This window comes from Rhipicephalus microplus, chromosome 6, assembly GCF_043290135.1.
Source record: "Rhipicephalus microplus isolate Deutch F79 chromosome 6, USDA_Rmic, whole genome shotgun sequence".
NCBI lineage: Eukaryota > Metazoa > Arthropoda > Arachnida > Ixodida > Ixodidae > Rhipicephalus > Rhipicephalus microplus.
The window spans coordinates 141,938,441-141,955,126 of record NC_134705.1 but is presented as its reverse complement, the minus strand read 5'-3'; the positions used below and the strand labels follow the sequence as shown (position 1 = coordinate 141,955,126).

Below are 16,686 nucleotides of genomic sequence, written 5' to 3'. Positions count from 1 at the left end.
GAACAATGACGCAGCGCACCACGTGCCGAGGCCTTAAAGTAAAACAAGCATTCTTTCCTGGGCTACCAGGGAACAACGCTTGCAATGTGCAGAATCACGAAACCAGTAAAACGTGAAATCGATCTTGCGTACAAGCGTGACCTAATGCGACCACTTATAAGTTGAACAATATCTCGAGCAGGTCAACCGAATGTCGCGAAGAGCATTCTTTGTTTCAGACTTCTGATCAAGAAAAAGGATCAAGAAAAACGGCTGCGTTTTCACGGTTCAGTCGCAACTAAGACAGTAGCATGATGGGACAAAAATAAATATAACAAAGCGAGAGCAGACTGTCCGTGATTAGGGAGCTTTTTTTTTTTTCGCTGATGAGGCAGGCAAGCACACACGGCAACACCAGCACAAAATTTAGTTTGAACCGCCCGTGGAGACCTGGCGTACACATCATTTCTGTCACGCGGCACCGTATAATTGGTTCTCTCCCCCACGAACGCGAACCACATGGAAGGCTATAGGCGACGGGTGAGAACAGGAAAGGGCTGGTGGAGAGGGGGTGAACGGCTTGATCGGGCACATCTGGCTGGCATTAAAGGAATAGAGGAGTCGATAGTAATAAATACGACTCTAACACTGACATCAGCTAGAAGTACTCTCTGCTTGGCTAGTCGGACCATGATTCTGCACAGCACATACAAAAAATGGCTGTTTCTTTTTTTTTTCGTGAAAAAAAAACAAAAAAAACGATGGAAGGGATCAAGGAGAGTGCCTACGTCACATCGGCACCTACGTTACCGTTTGTGGCCACGTTCCAAGTGGCATGACGCGGCTCTCCTGACAAATGGCGAAAACACCTCGCTACGCTAAAAATAAAACTGCCATGCTTCAATATGGCACTATTGCACTCTTTATTAAGACAATTTCCACGTGTTTCGGCAGTTTTCAAAACTTGCCGCTGCGAACCGACAATGACGAAAGGAAGTATCATATATATGCTTGTCATTTCCACTTGTTAGAAGAATGTAAAAATCACCTACGCTAGTAATTAAACCAAATTTAGGCGAAATGGTGCAGACGAGAACTGCTGCCGTTGAGTGTGATACTTAGCCATGAACGTCAAATAACATTTTCACCATGTCGCTTGGAAGTAATGTACATTAGAAGTGCGAATTATTGTGTTTTCGTTGTAGACAACACGAACAACATACTGTAAGCCAGATTTGTAAGGCGCCTGAAGTCATGCGAAATTCGATCCAAGTTACTTCCGAGCCCTGCACTACACTTTTGATAGACAGCGTACACATGGCCAGCGTGACCGCAGTATTACTGCAGATTCTGAAGGGTCATTTAGAACCACAGCTGTGACGGTTCGATCAGGGACGCTCACGATCGCATGGTGTCTACAGTGTGAGGTCCCTCGAACAGTAAGTGATAGGGGATGATACAATGTGTGTTGTCCAATGGTGCAGAGACCAGTGATGGCCAGAGAGCATCAGGACAATATCTCAAATGTGAGGAAAGATTCTATTGAGTGCCTATATAAGGGTCTAATATTGTGCGCACAAAACGTGTGTAAAGCATATTAGTACTAAAATAATGACAGTAACGAGAGATACGTGTAGTAAAAATGAATGGCAAACGGCGGTGTTAATAAAGCTATGGGAATGTGGTATTCCTCGTCAACGCCTCTTCGTTTGAGGACCGCGAGGCAGACGCTTTCTGTTGTGTAGCTACCGCAACAGCAACCTCTGTCTGAAAGTCGTGTTACGGATTGCTAAAATGATCGGATTACCATCCGGATTACGGATTGCGGATTACGAATTAAGAACCGGATAACTGATTGCAGTTACGTGACCATCACAAATGAGATGACAGATTGATGTGAAATGTACAAAGAACTATTGAAAAAGGCAAACAACGACGCTTAAGACGTAGACAAGAATGGTGCAGCGACTGACCTTGCATTTGGCTTGCTGCAGCTGCTTCGGTATGAGCTTGAGTGGCAGGTGCGTGGCGAGAAGACGCGGCGAGCGCGTCTTGCGCAGGTGCCACAGGTGGCCCACGGGGGGTCCCACCTCGAGGTGCTGCACCCGGTACACGAGCAGCTTGTTCTTCACCCGGTCGGGGTCGCCGCCGTTCATGATGAGCGACACGATCTCCTCCATCCACGTAGTGCCTGCGTTAGACAGCGCATCGCCCCACGGTCACACACACACACAGGTCACCCTTTTGCAGAAAGATACAAGCGGATGAGCATTTCCTACAAAGAAAAAAGAAACAGTGCAACGAATGCAACAATATCCACGCTTAGTTATCGTAGCTTGAATAAAGGCAGCGCGAGATTAGGCTGCAGTAAACTGGCAGCGAGTCAAGAATAAAATGATAGGTATAACCTATCCTTGACGGGACACTAAAGTTAAACAATGAACCAGTTTAGACTGATAAATGACGCTCTCGAAACTGCATGTCTCACTAATTTCGCCTTCATAGGCACTGCAATAAAATATAAAATAAAGGTCTTGATACCACTTCGAAAGGTCACACCTAAATCTCACCCACGTGACGTCACGGATGTCAAAATGTTTTATTCGTAATTCAGACGCGCTAAATTCTCCGAAACTTGGTATGCTAAGTCTCCGGCCTCCTCAGGCGGCAATGTGCTTCCTATTTACTGAATAAGGAGCTATGCAGGCCCTAGTGGACACCTTCAGGATCTATTTTGTCACAGTGATCGGTTCACGGTGATTGGTACGGGAACTTGAAAGGAGGCATCGCCACCAGCATTTTTTTTGTGTGTGTGTGCATTTTCTCAATCCTAAAGCGTCTTTTCGCGGCCAGTGGGGCGATGTTGGTATTGTGAATGAGTAATTTACTAACGCTAGAATGAAGAGGAGAAAATAACTTTTTTATTGAAAACTGTCAGATTGGGAAGCATGGGCTTTATTCCCTAGGTGGCAGCCATGAATGCTTGTGCTCTGGCGGCACCCTCGGCTTGCCGAAGCGCTTGGTGTTGCACTTGCTTCGCAGTGTCGTCTGCCACTTTCCACATGTTAACGTGTTTACTATTTTGCCTTTTGACTATGCCACAAGTACACAGTAGAGTAAAATAGTTTTAGGGGCGAAGCTCCTCATGGTCTAGGGCTAGTATAGTCCCTCCGGCGTAGCCAGCACAGCATATCCACAGACAGACAGATTTCTGTGATTTCTTTTCACTTTAGTTTCCCTTCAAGGGACAAAAAAAGTTCAGAGTAGGTCAGAGAATAAATGTTCAATTAAGGAAGAAAATTACTGCGAACGGGCAAGGAATGTGTAGGAGGAGCGGAAAACGCAGTCGAGACGCGTGTCTCCTGTTCTGCACCTTTCAAGTGAGGAATATACTTGTTGCCGGTGTGACGTTTTCTGGGCTATTGTAAATAGTTCGATCAAGCCGTACCACTTGAAAGATCGGCACCAAGAAAGAGGACAGGACGTGCGCTACCCACGTCATGTCCTCTTTCTTGGTCGTTGTCCTTTAAGCGTTACGGTTTTACTGAAAGTAACAAACCAATTAGCCCAAACGTCCGTTCTTTTGTAAACAGGCGTGCGCGGTCACCTAGCAGTTCACTACCAAAGCTGCGACGTCTGTCTTTGTACTCCCGTGCAAGTACCCTGAAGACAAAAGTGAAGTTGGCTAGTATACATCGAAATACTGACGTTTCCGTGGGCCTTCAACGTGCACCATAAATGGCTTTCAAGTACCGCGCCTGACATTTTAATGATAGCCGTATGTATCGTGTCTGTCCTTCAAAAACACAAGGGTAGGACTGAGTCGAGGTCGCGTGGCCACGACGTCGCTATCCGGGCTCTACTATTACGTCGACCATGCTGACACTCGTCTGTACTTTGCCCGCAGCCCTAAGGAAGTAAATGAAAAAGCATCACTTGGTTGTAGTTGAAAGGGTAGAGTTGCGTGCGTGCGTGCGTGTGTGTGCGTGTGTGTGCGTGTGCGTGTGCGTGTGCGTGTGTGTGTGTGTGTGTGAGGGGGGGGGGTACGCCTTGCCTCGACGCAACCGGAGCACTGGTTCTGACCACCGACACCAACATACCTGGGCTTACAGCGTAAGCAGCAGCGAAAGAGGAACTAACAAGCTAACAAGAAACGAGGCACGAACGGATCGACGAAGTACATTAATTGATGTAATAACAAGATGAATTATGACAGAAGGCATTAGGGACAAAACACGTATGACAATAATGGTTCGCAGTCACAGGAAGAAGTAGACTCGGGCTGGGCCACGCACAAACGTGAACAAAGTGTAAAAACTGGTCAAATGTACTGCAGACTAATACAGAAACCGTTATGAATCTCATATGAAGATAACACACGCTCGACGTGCTTTCGAGTATGGCGAGTCATTAAACGTCCCAGTCACACCCCAAAATTAAAGGGCAATAAGGGCGGCGCACACAGTTGCAGGCTATTTAGTCCCTCCTTCATACCGTTTTAATTATGGTTAGGATCAGCCTTGTGAAGGTTACGTACAAGCGAAGGTGCCTTTCAAACCACCTCTACGCACGATACGCAAAAATTCCAAAACTTTTAAGTGTTTACTGAGTGCACTCCTGTGAAATGTGAGGACGCTACTTTATTTTGATGGGCCACCCAGAGGTAGCACCGATTGGTATTAAGAAACGAATCGCTATATATTCTTGCTAGCTCACTGACCGAGTCCGAGCTGATCACTTCCATTCCCAGCAACAATGGTCGCTTCAAGTCTGGGGCAAACTGCGAAAACAACCGTTCGCTTAGGTCTGAGCGCACGTTAACGAACCCCATTTTCACTGCGCAGAACGCAGCTGAAAGATGTCTTCGAAAACGTTTCGGGGTGTTTTGTTGACAGGATACTCGCACTTCAACGGCACGCATTTCGATATCAGTGCAAATGAGGTGTGTGGATAAAGGTTTTCACTTGCTAAATGTCTGAAAAACGCTTTTTCTCTCTTTTTTTACTACAACGCCGGGCTTAAAGAGAACAAACGTGGTATTCCATTCGATATTGTTCTGCTACTTTTTCATTTATTCTAGACTCAATCAACACGTTTAGCCACTTGCGCAAGTTAAACAACACAACCAATACATTTCTTGAAAGACAAACTTAGGCTTCCTCTCATGTTCGTTTAACATCACCGACCGGCCACGCATTCGCCTCCACTATAATACCTAAGATGAAAGGGAAAACCTGACTGCTGCCGCTGTTTATATAGCGGCTGAATTTCTCAATATTTACACACGCATTTTCCAACCAGCGTGAAATTTCAGTCAACCAATGTGTCTTGATGAAAACGATGGTTTTGCGGGCGAAGAAGGCAGAGAGAAATTCACATACAAGTTATTCATTAGTCACTACACTGAGACCAACACATATTTATATTGGTATTCTACGTCCCACAACCACGACATGATTATCAGGGACGCCGTAGTGGATGGCTCCGGAAATTTTCCCCATGTGGTGTTCTTTATTATGCACTCACGTCACATAGTACACGGGCCTCTACCAATCCGCCTTCTTGGTAATGCGACCGCCGCGGCTGGTATCGAACCCGCGACCTTTGGGTCAGGTGCCGAGCAATGTAGCCACCGTTCCACCAAGGCGCACTAAGAGACTAATCCCCGTATTGTAGAACGTCCCTACACTCAACGCTTCACCTTCACTTGAGAAAGCCGATAGAAGCGCCCGGCAAGCCACTGGATATCAGCGATAATCTACTGCGGTTCTTGAGCAGCGCAGCATCGTTTTTCAGCCGAGCAGCAGCGCAGTGCTGAATTCTGTCAAGTTAAGGGTGAAAGTCGAGTCGAGGAACGTTTCTGAATACGGGGGTAAGGCTCGAAAATTATTTTCTATCGTGTAAACACAAGAAGGAACTTGCGATCATTCAGCCATCTTTCGTCAAAAGCAACTATGATTACTCAGTGCTTACGAGTGCTCCTAATATGCGAAAAAATTTAGTACTTAAGGAGGATTAGTCCTGTATTCGACACCGGCCGCAGTGGCCGTAATAAACGAAGAATAAATACTAGATAACTGTTCATTACCAATACGTAGTTATTGAAAACGAGTCCTTAAATTTACACTGCTTTCTTAGATACCTGTTTAGTACGCTATGTCCTGTGGATGTTAGAGTGCATGGTCGAAATTTCTGGAGCCTTCTTCTACAGGGCACGGGTTATAATCATATCGTCGCTTTGGAACGTAAAGGCCAACAAATAATTTTTGTATAGATAACTTCAATTAAGTGCACTGTCCCGTGGGTGGGCATATTTCTCATTCATCCATCACCACCATACCTCGTAACAGTGTGCGGGTGAAAAAAACACACCGCAGCACACCGTCTTCATAAACACGGTAAGACATTTTGTTATTGTCTCGTCAGGCGATGGTAGCTAAACGCGAATGGTGCCGCAAAATTCTACCCTGAGCTCCTTTCAATATTAACTTTAGCCTCGTCGACAGCCACGCTAAATTCTCTCAGCTTGACCGATCGGCATGTAATAACGTCACACGCCACTCACGCGCGCGTTCAATATTTGCCATGTGCGCATGCGCAATTCATTCCCAGACATGACACGAGGGAACGCCTGCACGTAACTTCAAATCGGGCTGCTTGAAAAAAAAAATTGGGGCTGTGTCAGAATGGACAAGTCATGCAAGTGAGGTCAGCCTCACCTCTCAGCTGTGGTAGACGCGCTTTTTTTTATTCTAAGTGAAAGTGGGGTTGGGCTATTGGAGCTTACACGCCTGGCACGCACATTTAGAGTCACTTTAGAGGATTTCATCATTTTATGTCCTTTTTTTCTTTCTCGCGCGCGTTCTGCACTTTGGAAGGAGTAGACAAGACGAGGTCACGGCACAGCCAGGCGCAAAAGAAGCTCGAAGGCCCTTCAAAGATCCGTGTCCCATTATAGGTGATAAAACGAGCACCTTCGGCGTAGAGGGCTGCTTCCCAAGGGAAATATTAGGAAGCGTGTGGCGTAGAAATAAAGCAACGAAGATGAAAAGGGGCGCTACAGTTTAGGTATGCAAATAGGGTACGAGCATGGGCAGAGGCCGGAATCGACGCGGTCCCATACTCTAAAGACGATAAGGGACGGCTGACGACAAAATAAAACCTCTTCGAGCAAGTCTCCTGCCAGTCATTCAACATTATTCGTAAATGTACAAGCCAGGGCACTGAAGCGAAATAATCTAAACAAAAAGCGACTTCACGACACGATCGACCACATTAAACTTCGAGAATATGGCGGTTTGCGAAAGAGTTTCGAAAAAAAAAAATGAATGAATGAACAGAATGACAGACTCAAAGACAGCCGGCCGGGGAGAGGGCAGTTGGACGAAACCAAGGTGGCCACGCCCAAATCACCGAGCAGTCAGTGTTCTTCGAGATTGACGGTTTTCACGTGTTTTTCATTCTTGACGCGACTGCCTTCAAAGCAGCCCAAAGTGGTCGATCTTAGGTCTTCTAGAATACTTCTTATTGTGTTTTTAGGGACTAGCTCTCGCTGAATATGACTGTTTCGTTTGCATTCAGAAGAACTATTTTGAAGGGGTGCCTTTGTTGTTTGTTGTATTGTTTTCATTTCGAACTTTTTAAAGCGGCCGCGTTTCGATCCAACTTCTTTTCGCTGCGCCACCTACATAACGAAGAATCAGGAAGTAGCCACACAGATAACATAAAAAAATACATGTGGGAAGAGTTTAACTTCGAGTAGACGTTTCCGTCAATCGACCAGGACTTACAAAGGAAAATAAAAAAAAGAACAGGCCCATTCAATAAAACGTGTCTTTTTTGATGAATTACATTTTGTTCCCTCACTTTAGGAATGCGTATCGCTCTTTTTCTGTTTTGTGCTTTCGTTTTAACAGATCGATTTCAATGTGATAAACGTATCATCAACTTGATCGCTCGCCGACACGCAACTCAAGAAACAGTTCAATAGTGGCGTAACAAAAGAAAAAGCGTGAAGGCAATTGAAAAAGGAAAGAAGAGAATAAATCAGCCTAACGAAAAAGACGTGGTTCCGTGAAAAAAAAAAAAGAGTGCGTCTTCGTCCAGTATGAAAGTGAGCGCCGAGTAATGATTTGAAGGACTCGGTCAGTCGGATTGGACATCGCATCCACCGATCGGTTTCGAATTAAGCCTGAGAGATCACACCTTATACGCGTGTCCAGAAACAACAAAAACTTGAAAGTATAGCCCACGCGCAAGCGCTGTTTACGTCAGCGCAGATTGTGTTAAGCCAAGACGAGGCAAACTAAGTCGATGAATAATAAGTGAAAGGCCTATACAAATAAAGGTATGATGTACAACACTTACAGATTCAAAAGTGGCAATGTTTTTTTTTTACATCTACCGGTATGCGCAATTGTTTGAGATAACCACGTCGTGTCGCGATCGATCCAGTCTCTAAAAATATTGTTGCTCATGATCTACGCAGTTGAATCGAAACTACAGTGACCTGACGCGAACTGAAGATGGTGAAAACGAAATTATGCGTGTTAGTTAGCCCTAAATGGTCGCCTATCAATCCGCGAATAGTGTGCGGTCGACATCGCGAAACTACTTTTAAAATGTAAAATGCTGATGCGCAATTAATTGAATAACGGTTCCTATATGTCAAAATGGTACAGCGCCAATAACTGAAAGTGCGCAAAAGGGCGAGTTGAGCCTGTTGTTCCACGTTCATTTTGAAACGGCACGCAAGTGGAAAGATGCGAAGACCTGACAACATGAGCGTTGCTCTCATATGTTATTAGCGCTTAGGGTACTGCTACCAAACGTCACACCTGGCAGTATGAAGTTAGCGCTCGTGTTGTTAAGTCGTCTTTTGTGTCTTTCGTCGTTTGCGCTGTTTGAATAGGGAACCAACGCTGGAGTTTCTACGACCACCCTAGCAGTGAGAACACGCATTTCTCAGCTGCTCCCGCAGGCGAGAGTGGCGGCTGGTAGAGGAGGTGCGTGCGTGCATCGCCGTAACAAAACCAAAGGGCGCTGGCGGTACTGCTGCGTCTTCTAGTACAACCATATATAAAAAGAAGGAAGACGTAGAAAGAGGATGTGGCGTCACATCCAAGTGGTCAGGCGAGCAAAACTCAGCTCTCGCTCTCCTGTCTAGTGCTGTCTGGCTCGTTTCTAAACCAAACGGCGCGTGTCTGGTATATTTATTCGACAGTGAAGACAACCACAAGTAGAAACCAAGGCCAAAAAGTCGACTTTTAACGTCGTTTTGCCGTTAAATAAAACGAGCGTATTACGCAACATACGGCCTATGTAAACTTTTTTTTCTTCATCTAGCTTGCTGAGCGTTGAGTCGTGCACCTCAGGACTAACAAAGTTTTTGTGCATTCTTCCATCTGACCACGACCACCAAACTCCGATGCCGCCACGTGAAGTGAATGATACGATAGACAGGTAGTCTTTTTTTTTTTTCGTAAACAGTTGCGTGTAGAGGAAAGTTGCGTTGTCCACAAGACTTGTGCGGGGCCTACGCCTCTGAGCTGTTATGAAAGATACTCTCACGGTGAACACTCGATGCAGAGATGGCTCTATTTAACTTAATTTGTGCAAAAAGAAAACAAGATTCTTGTTACGAACAAAGCTGTGGACTATACTCTCTTAGCTTTCTGGGGCCAGCCGATGCGGTAAGCGTTTTTCACACTGGCTGTCGTGTCTAAGTAACATCGGAACTTATGTCTTGCTAGAGAAGTATCAAATGTCCTCGATTTTCCCTCGTTGTTTAGTTCGCCTAACAACACAGTTTGTTTGCCCACTTGTCTTTGTCGGCCTAAAATGAAGGTGTCTGTTCAACACCGGTAATTGCTAGGATTTCATGTGCCAATCAAGATATAATTTTGAGGTACGCTGTATTGTGCGTGTCAACACTCTGACCGCTTGGGGTTGGCCTGTGCGCGCGTATATCTTGGTTCACGGGTGTTCTTTTTGTATTTCACCCCCGTCGAAGTGCGGCCGCCTTGGTCGCCAGTCTATCTCGCGCCCTACACAGCACTATACTCACTAACCTGTCTACCACAAAATGCGGGCAGAAGACTTTCAACTACATTCGCGCCTTTCTATCACATCGCACCGCCTTCATTCGCCTTAATTCTACCGAACACGGCCCGTACCTATTAGGCACGCGGGGTACACCTCAAGGGGCAGTCCTGTCTCCTCTGCTTTTTAACCTGGTGATGATGAACCTCCCCTCTCTTCTAAGCGAGGTCGAGGGAATACAACACGCACTATATGCGGACGATATCACAATCTGGACCAACACCGGCTCCTTAGCGCAAATCGAAGAACGCCTGCAAAAGGCTGCCCTTCTGGTGGACACCTACGCTGGTTCATGCGGCCTGGAGTGCTCTCCAGCTAAATCGGCTCTTCTTTCAGTCTCTCCGCTACCGCCGCCTCAAATTTTTCTTCCGTCCGGGCCCGTCCCGGCAGTGCAAAATATTCGGGTTCTTGGCCTTCACCTCACATCGTCCTTGGATCCAAAGGGCACAATAGCAGGCCTCAGACGCACCAGCGAACAGGTGAGCCGCATGATACGGCGAGTTTCTACTAAGCGCGGCGGCCTCCGCGGGTCTCAGTCCCTCCGATTGGCCCACGCGTTTGTGACCAGTCGCGTCTTCTACGCCTTGCCTTACCTTCGCCTGCGTCGTCGACACGAGCACCAGCTGGACGTCCTTCTTCGTTCAGTATACAAACGCGCTCTGGACCTACCTATTGCAACTTCCAACAGCCGATTCACGGCTCTGGGGGTACACAACACCTTTGCAGAGATGCGCGAAGCTCATCGCGTTAACCAAATCAATCTACTGTCGCAGACGCCTTCAGGGCGCCGTCTTCTACACAGACTTTGCCTTAACCCGATATCTGACCAAGACCCTCTGCAGCCGGTACCAGAGCTCTGGCGTCAAAAGCCATGGGTGGAACCTCTACCCCGTAATATGAACCCCGACCTCCATCCTGGCCGTAGACTAGCACGCGCCGCGGCCCTTCATACGCGACACTCCGATCGTCCTGGTGTTTTCTACGTGGACGTCTCTGGTCCCTCCCCCTCGGGTCACTTCACGGCTGCCGTGATTACAGAGGGCAAACACGTAGATGGCCTCTCCTTTCGAGCAGACACAGTAACGCACGCTGAAGAGGTTGCCATAGCTTTGGCCGCCTCTCACCCTGCCTCACGCACCATCCTGACGGACTCGCGCTCGGCCTGTTCTCAGTACCTTCAGGGTTCCATTGCTCCGCTGGCGGCTAGCCTACTACAGGCAGCCTCTTGGCGCTTTAACCCTCATCCCATTCGTATAGTGTGGACCCCAGGCCACTCGGGCCTGCCCGGCAACGAGGCGGCAAATGCCACTGCCCGCGCTTCTCCTGTCCGGGCCGTTGCCCCTCCATGTCCCGAGACGGAATCTGGCAATACCAACCTGACGCGCTTTCGCGAAATTTTGGCTTACTACCGGGCTTCGCGCCGCCTCTACCCGGACCCCGCACGCGGTTTGGAGAAAGCGGACGAACGACTGCTACGCCGCCTGCAGACGAACACCTTTATCAGTCCGGCGGTCGCCAGGCACTTTTTGCCGGAAATCAATGGCACCTGCTCGACCTGTCATGTGCTCGCCGACACATATCACGTCGTAGCATCGTGCCCAGTTAATCCCGTCCCTTTCTCATCCCCTTTTCCTATCCCAACTAGAGAGGCTTGGGAGGAGCACCTGCTCGGCTGCTCTACCTTGGCTGCACAACGCTCCTTGGTGGAGCGCGCACGGGCAGCTTCCAGCTCCACTGGCGTCCCGGAATAGGGTCTTGCCACTCTAGCACGCCGATGGGCCATGTCGGCACTCTCTAGTAAACTTTTTCTGAAATAAATGTTTTTTACCACCACCACCACCATCTCGCGCCCTCAAGAATAGTAGAGCGACGCCACACGTGGTATGCCGCCACGGTGGTTTGCTTGATCCACGTCCTCGTGCATATATACCACGGACAGAGCTTACAAACGCTGTCAGGAAAAAAAAAGTAACGCAGCTACCACTTACTCTGCTTTTCTTTCGCTTTACTGCAGATGCTGACAGCGTGGTATCGTCGCAGCACGAACTTATGAACGGGGGCATGTCAGCCAGTAGTAGCATTAGCCCAAAACCCAGCAAGCAACCGGAAAATGAGGACGAAGGAGTTGCCATCAAGGCACAGAAATGTCCCTTCTGTACCATATGTGTAGACGCAGTCCGCTCTGCAGAGCTTCTCTCCGTTTTTTAGTGCTTTCTATGTGAGATTAGCCTTCGGACAAAGCTATTTTTCTAAACCACAGTGCGATATTACTGGCGCAATGTCTTTTCGAGCTGTTCGTTCCAAAGTGAAGTGCCACAGCGGCGCATGCGCGTACTGTCAGAGTGGTACCACCACAGCCGCTGGATGAAAAAGCGCGCCGAGCGCTCTTTCATCCAGCGGCCGTGGTGGTACACAGCGGCTGGTCGTCTGCGTGGGCGCAAACAGCTTAGTTGTGTCGCGACTCTCCGCCAGGTGCTCTTTTCTGGCGCGCCACCTATCCAGCGCTGGTCCCCCATATGAGCGTATATGCTAAGTTTCGAGATGCTAAACACCCAAATTTATTTTTTTCACTTTGGGTAGCCCTTTCGATTAGGTGTACCTGCATGGTAGCAGAAAACTTCATCTGGAGTAAAACACTTGCGAACGGGTAGCCAAAGATGGGGACTCGCAAAAAAAAAAAAGAAAGAAGAAGAGGACCTCTCACATGGCTACGAAACCTGAAGTTGGTCACACTAGCACTTTCTTAGAGTCAACTTATGTGTCACTTCGGTACGAACACACAAGTATCAAAGGTTTGCGAAACACGCGACTTACCAAATCGGCAAATACCCAATCAACTTGCAGACATAACTTCTAAATAAAAGCTTGTGGTAGTTTTTGAAGCTTTGGAACGTTTGAATAAATTTTTTAGGAGCGTGACAAGTTATTAACACGAGGGAATTCTCATTTGCCATAGAGTCTATGTCCCGAAAGCTTTTGCCTCCCAGTGTACATTAATCTCGGCAAGTGACAACGCTACTTTGACAATTTATACAGCGTTGCATCGCTTAATACTGGCTAGTTTGTCTGGCGTAACCAGCCAGCACATCTAAGATCACTTGACACAGAAGTCGACACAGGAATACCGTGGTCTTCACGTCAATCTATCACCCCGTTCAGCATTTAAAGCATGTACCGGCGCCCTCTATAGCTACACAAGAGACGCTAATGAAAGGCAGAACGATATGGATATGGCACACGGTGCCAAATGGATGTCGGCCACACATGTGGTCGCACGCAACGTGCAGGAACAGTTCTTTGCCGACGTAACAAACACGCTCTAAACGACACGCGAGACAACGTCGCCGACAATGCTGGACAAGCATTTAATGGCCTTGTGCAGAGACGGCAGCCAACGCTTAATGGACGTACGCCAGGCTCCGGACAGCGCAAATTAGGGCCCCGAGCGTTTTTGTACGAGCCAGCGCCTGGACGCTTTGTGAAACCAAGACTAATCAATGTGAGAAGACGCACATAGCTTGAACAGATAGCTAAGAGAGAGGCGGACGAAATGGGCAGAGGGAAAGGGAGATGGAAGAAGCGGCAGGTTTTAATGTTTAATAATTTTTCGACGTAGCCTACTGTGGTTGCAACACCTGTCCTTCGTCTTCTGCCGTTTCGTAGTCTGAATCGAGTTCCTTCTCCAGTACAGGTTGGTTTCGACCTCCGTGGTGAAATAAATAGGTAAACTCGTGCACAATACTGAGCGGACACAGGCAACGCAAACGCAACAAAATGTGAGAAGCCATCGAGTAAAATGCATAGAAAATTTATTTAGCTGTGGTTATAAGTTCGTGGTGTAAGATGGTATAGGTTGGTATATAAGCTGACAACTTTAAAAGGCCCCTAAACACCCTTTGAACACCAGAAGTACGAGCATGTTATTGCCTCCGGGCCTTGCGCGTCATTTTTTTTGTCATAATTCATGACCACGCAAGTAGAGCCTGATATCTTCATAAGCTCAAAGCGCCGTGCTAGCATTGTCCACGTTTATTGTGAAGGAAAAAATGGCGAGGCGAAAATAGTTGAAGGGTAGTGGAGGCAAAAAAGAAAGCTTTATTGTCTTTGAACGTGGAGTATTACAGACCTCTTAATCATCATCAGCAGCATTCACCTGACTACACCTACTGTCGGGCAGAGGCCTCTTCCATGTTCAGCAAATCAACCCAGTACTGTGTCTTCTGCTGCTACGGTATACCTATAACACATAGCGGCTCAATATTTCACATGGCTGCAGATAGCTATATGGGGCAATGAAGTGTAAGACTGCGCACCCGGTTTATATAAGTGTTGGGGCAAATAACGTGCAATGTACAAAGGCTGTTTAAGTGTGCTACCGAAACAACTCGACTAAATGGTTACGGTCGTATTAAAACTTAGGTTTCTTAAACGAGAAACTCTGCCGTGACGTCATACACTTGATTTCTCACAATCACTGCCCTCGTGGAGAATTCAGAGATTGCTCGTTGCCCATTTTCCAATAAACTTGAAAGAGAGGACAAGTCTACAAGGCCAGAGGAGGATCAGTGAGCGAGGAAGCCCGGTTTTGAGAAAGTGAATTTATAAACGCGACATGCCCGCGATGTCCAACTATTTAGAATTAGGAACAAAATACCACGAAAACTCTTTTAAAAAGGACTAAACATATAAATTGGACTCGGCGCTTACATCAACCTCTGTATTTTTCACTATTTTAATGCATATTCAAGCAGTGTTTTAAAAGTTTCAAACAAAGCAAATATGGTTCCACCATTAGTGTAAAACCAATTTCTCTTCCGACATAGGCGAAGCGCCAGCTTGGAGCGTGCGAACTGAACAAAAGCGTCCGTCCCAGAACGTATATTGAGCGGTGAACATGTCATTCACGTGACCAAATTTTGGTGCTACGACACGGCACTTGCGAGAACAACTGTTGTGTATTCCTTTTGTCTTGATGCCCTTTTTAATGAAAAGGCCCTCTACGCTTCATCAAACGCGGAAAGTGACTGTTGCTGTCGTCGGCGTCAACACGAGCGTTGCAAAAAATGTGTGATAGCGTCGACCGATAGCGTCAAATCATGCGGCGTCACCTGATGACGCCATCATGCGGCATAGTCGCTTGTTCAATGCCGGGTCAATCCTGGAGGCATTGCGAAACCACACTTTCGAAAAGGGGGACGGGGACGGGTTGGATCAATCCAATCGACTGAAAAGAAAGACAAGAAGGCGTTTCACGTCCTCCTCGAGGGAGAAGTACGTGGCTTAGCCGAAGAATGACACACCGGACTTGTGCCCCTCCCACCTCCCTCACCATGATTTTTTAACCATGGCATACAGAGCTAAAAGTGACCATTTTAAGGGTGTGCTCTCCCCGCAATAAGAAAGGCGTTCCCCCCCCTCCCCCTCCGCAAAATGTTTCTGCCTACGCCCCTGTGTTGCTCGGCTGCTGACCCGAAGGTAGCAGGTTCCAGTCTCGTTGCCGCGATGACATTTCGATGGAGACGCCATGGGGGAAGTTCATGTACGGTGCAATGTCAGTGCATGTTAAAGAACACCAGAGAGTCGAAATTTCCGAAGTCCTCGGCAACGGCGTCTCTCATAATCATATCGTAGCTCTGGGACTTCAAACTACCAACATCATTTTGAAGTGGTTCTTCACTTTCGAGCCATCTTACGCAAACGTTATTAAGGCACCGCGACTTTTTCCCCCTTTCTTTTTATTTGCATACAGATGCACGTACTGGCTCTCTGAACTTCAAGTTTTCTCGGACCTAACGATTTGCGACCGCATCTGTACTGGTACGTTCATCTCCAACCAATATGAAAGAAAATACGAGCGACTTAGCTAGGCTACGCCAGCATATGCGTAGCGTGAGCTACAGAAGCACAGATAGACTAGCGAGCAATGTGAAGCGAGTTAAGCGCCAGTTCACTAGCGACACGTCTTTCCAGTAACTTCCAGGCCTTCCCCGGCGCGCCAGTTATGCGCCATGTGATGCCACTGCTTTTAGCCCTTGCTCAGAACTGGTCACCGTAGGCCACATGAAAATACTCAACCTCGACCAAGGTAGCTTACGATACAAATATGATCTATTTGTACCCATGACATGCGAAAAAAAAGCGTAGCTCTTTATCCGGCTTCACAAAAAGAAAACCCTGATGTTTCGAGCAGTGAGCAAAAGTTTAAGCTTGGTCACCGAATCAGTTGAATTATTTCGAGACAAGCCCAAGAATTGAGTGGTAAGCTAGCAACTTTTTCGGCGTCGGCGATGAACAGACCTGACGCAGGCGACGTTTGATAAATGTCCTTGCTCTGGTTGTTTTCCTGAGCGAAGGCATCGAGCGATTGATACATCAGTGCAATTTCTCATGGATGGAACCAGCAAACAAACAGAGAAGAAAGCTGTTTTGCATGCAGACTGAGCTTGTGGGAACACGTTCCAGCTTGAGAGGTCGGTTTGTTGTTAAGCGCGAAATTCGTGGCATCGTCGATGCTGATAAACGCCATGACGTTCCAAATCACGTTTCTTTTGCGCGCAAACAGATGAACGGTCCTATTCAGCAAATGATTAATGCAGATGCCAGCGC

General features: G+C 47.4%; 1 protein-coding gene across 4 annotated transcripts in view; it reads right to left on the bottom strand.

Moving 5' to 3' along the window:
- Positions 1-16,686, bottom strand: part of LOC119167287 (sulfotransferase 1B1-like) — a 234,606-nt gene that overhangs the window by 14,440 nt on the left and 203,480 nt on the right. For all 4 annotated transcript variants that reach the window (XM_075866765.1, XM_075866767.1, XM_037418746.2 and 1 more), the window contains one exon: positions 1,953-2,170. In XM_075866765.1, coding sequence (XP_075722880.1) covers positions 1,953-2,170 — 218 coding nt within the window. The remainder of the gene's footprint in view (positions 1-1,952; positions 2,171-16,686) is intronic.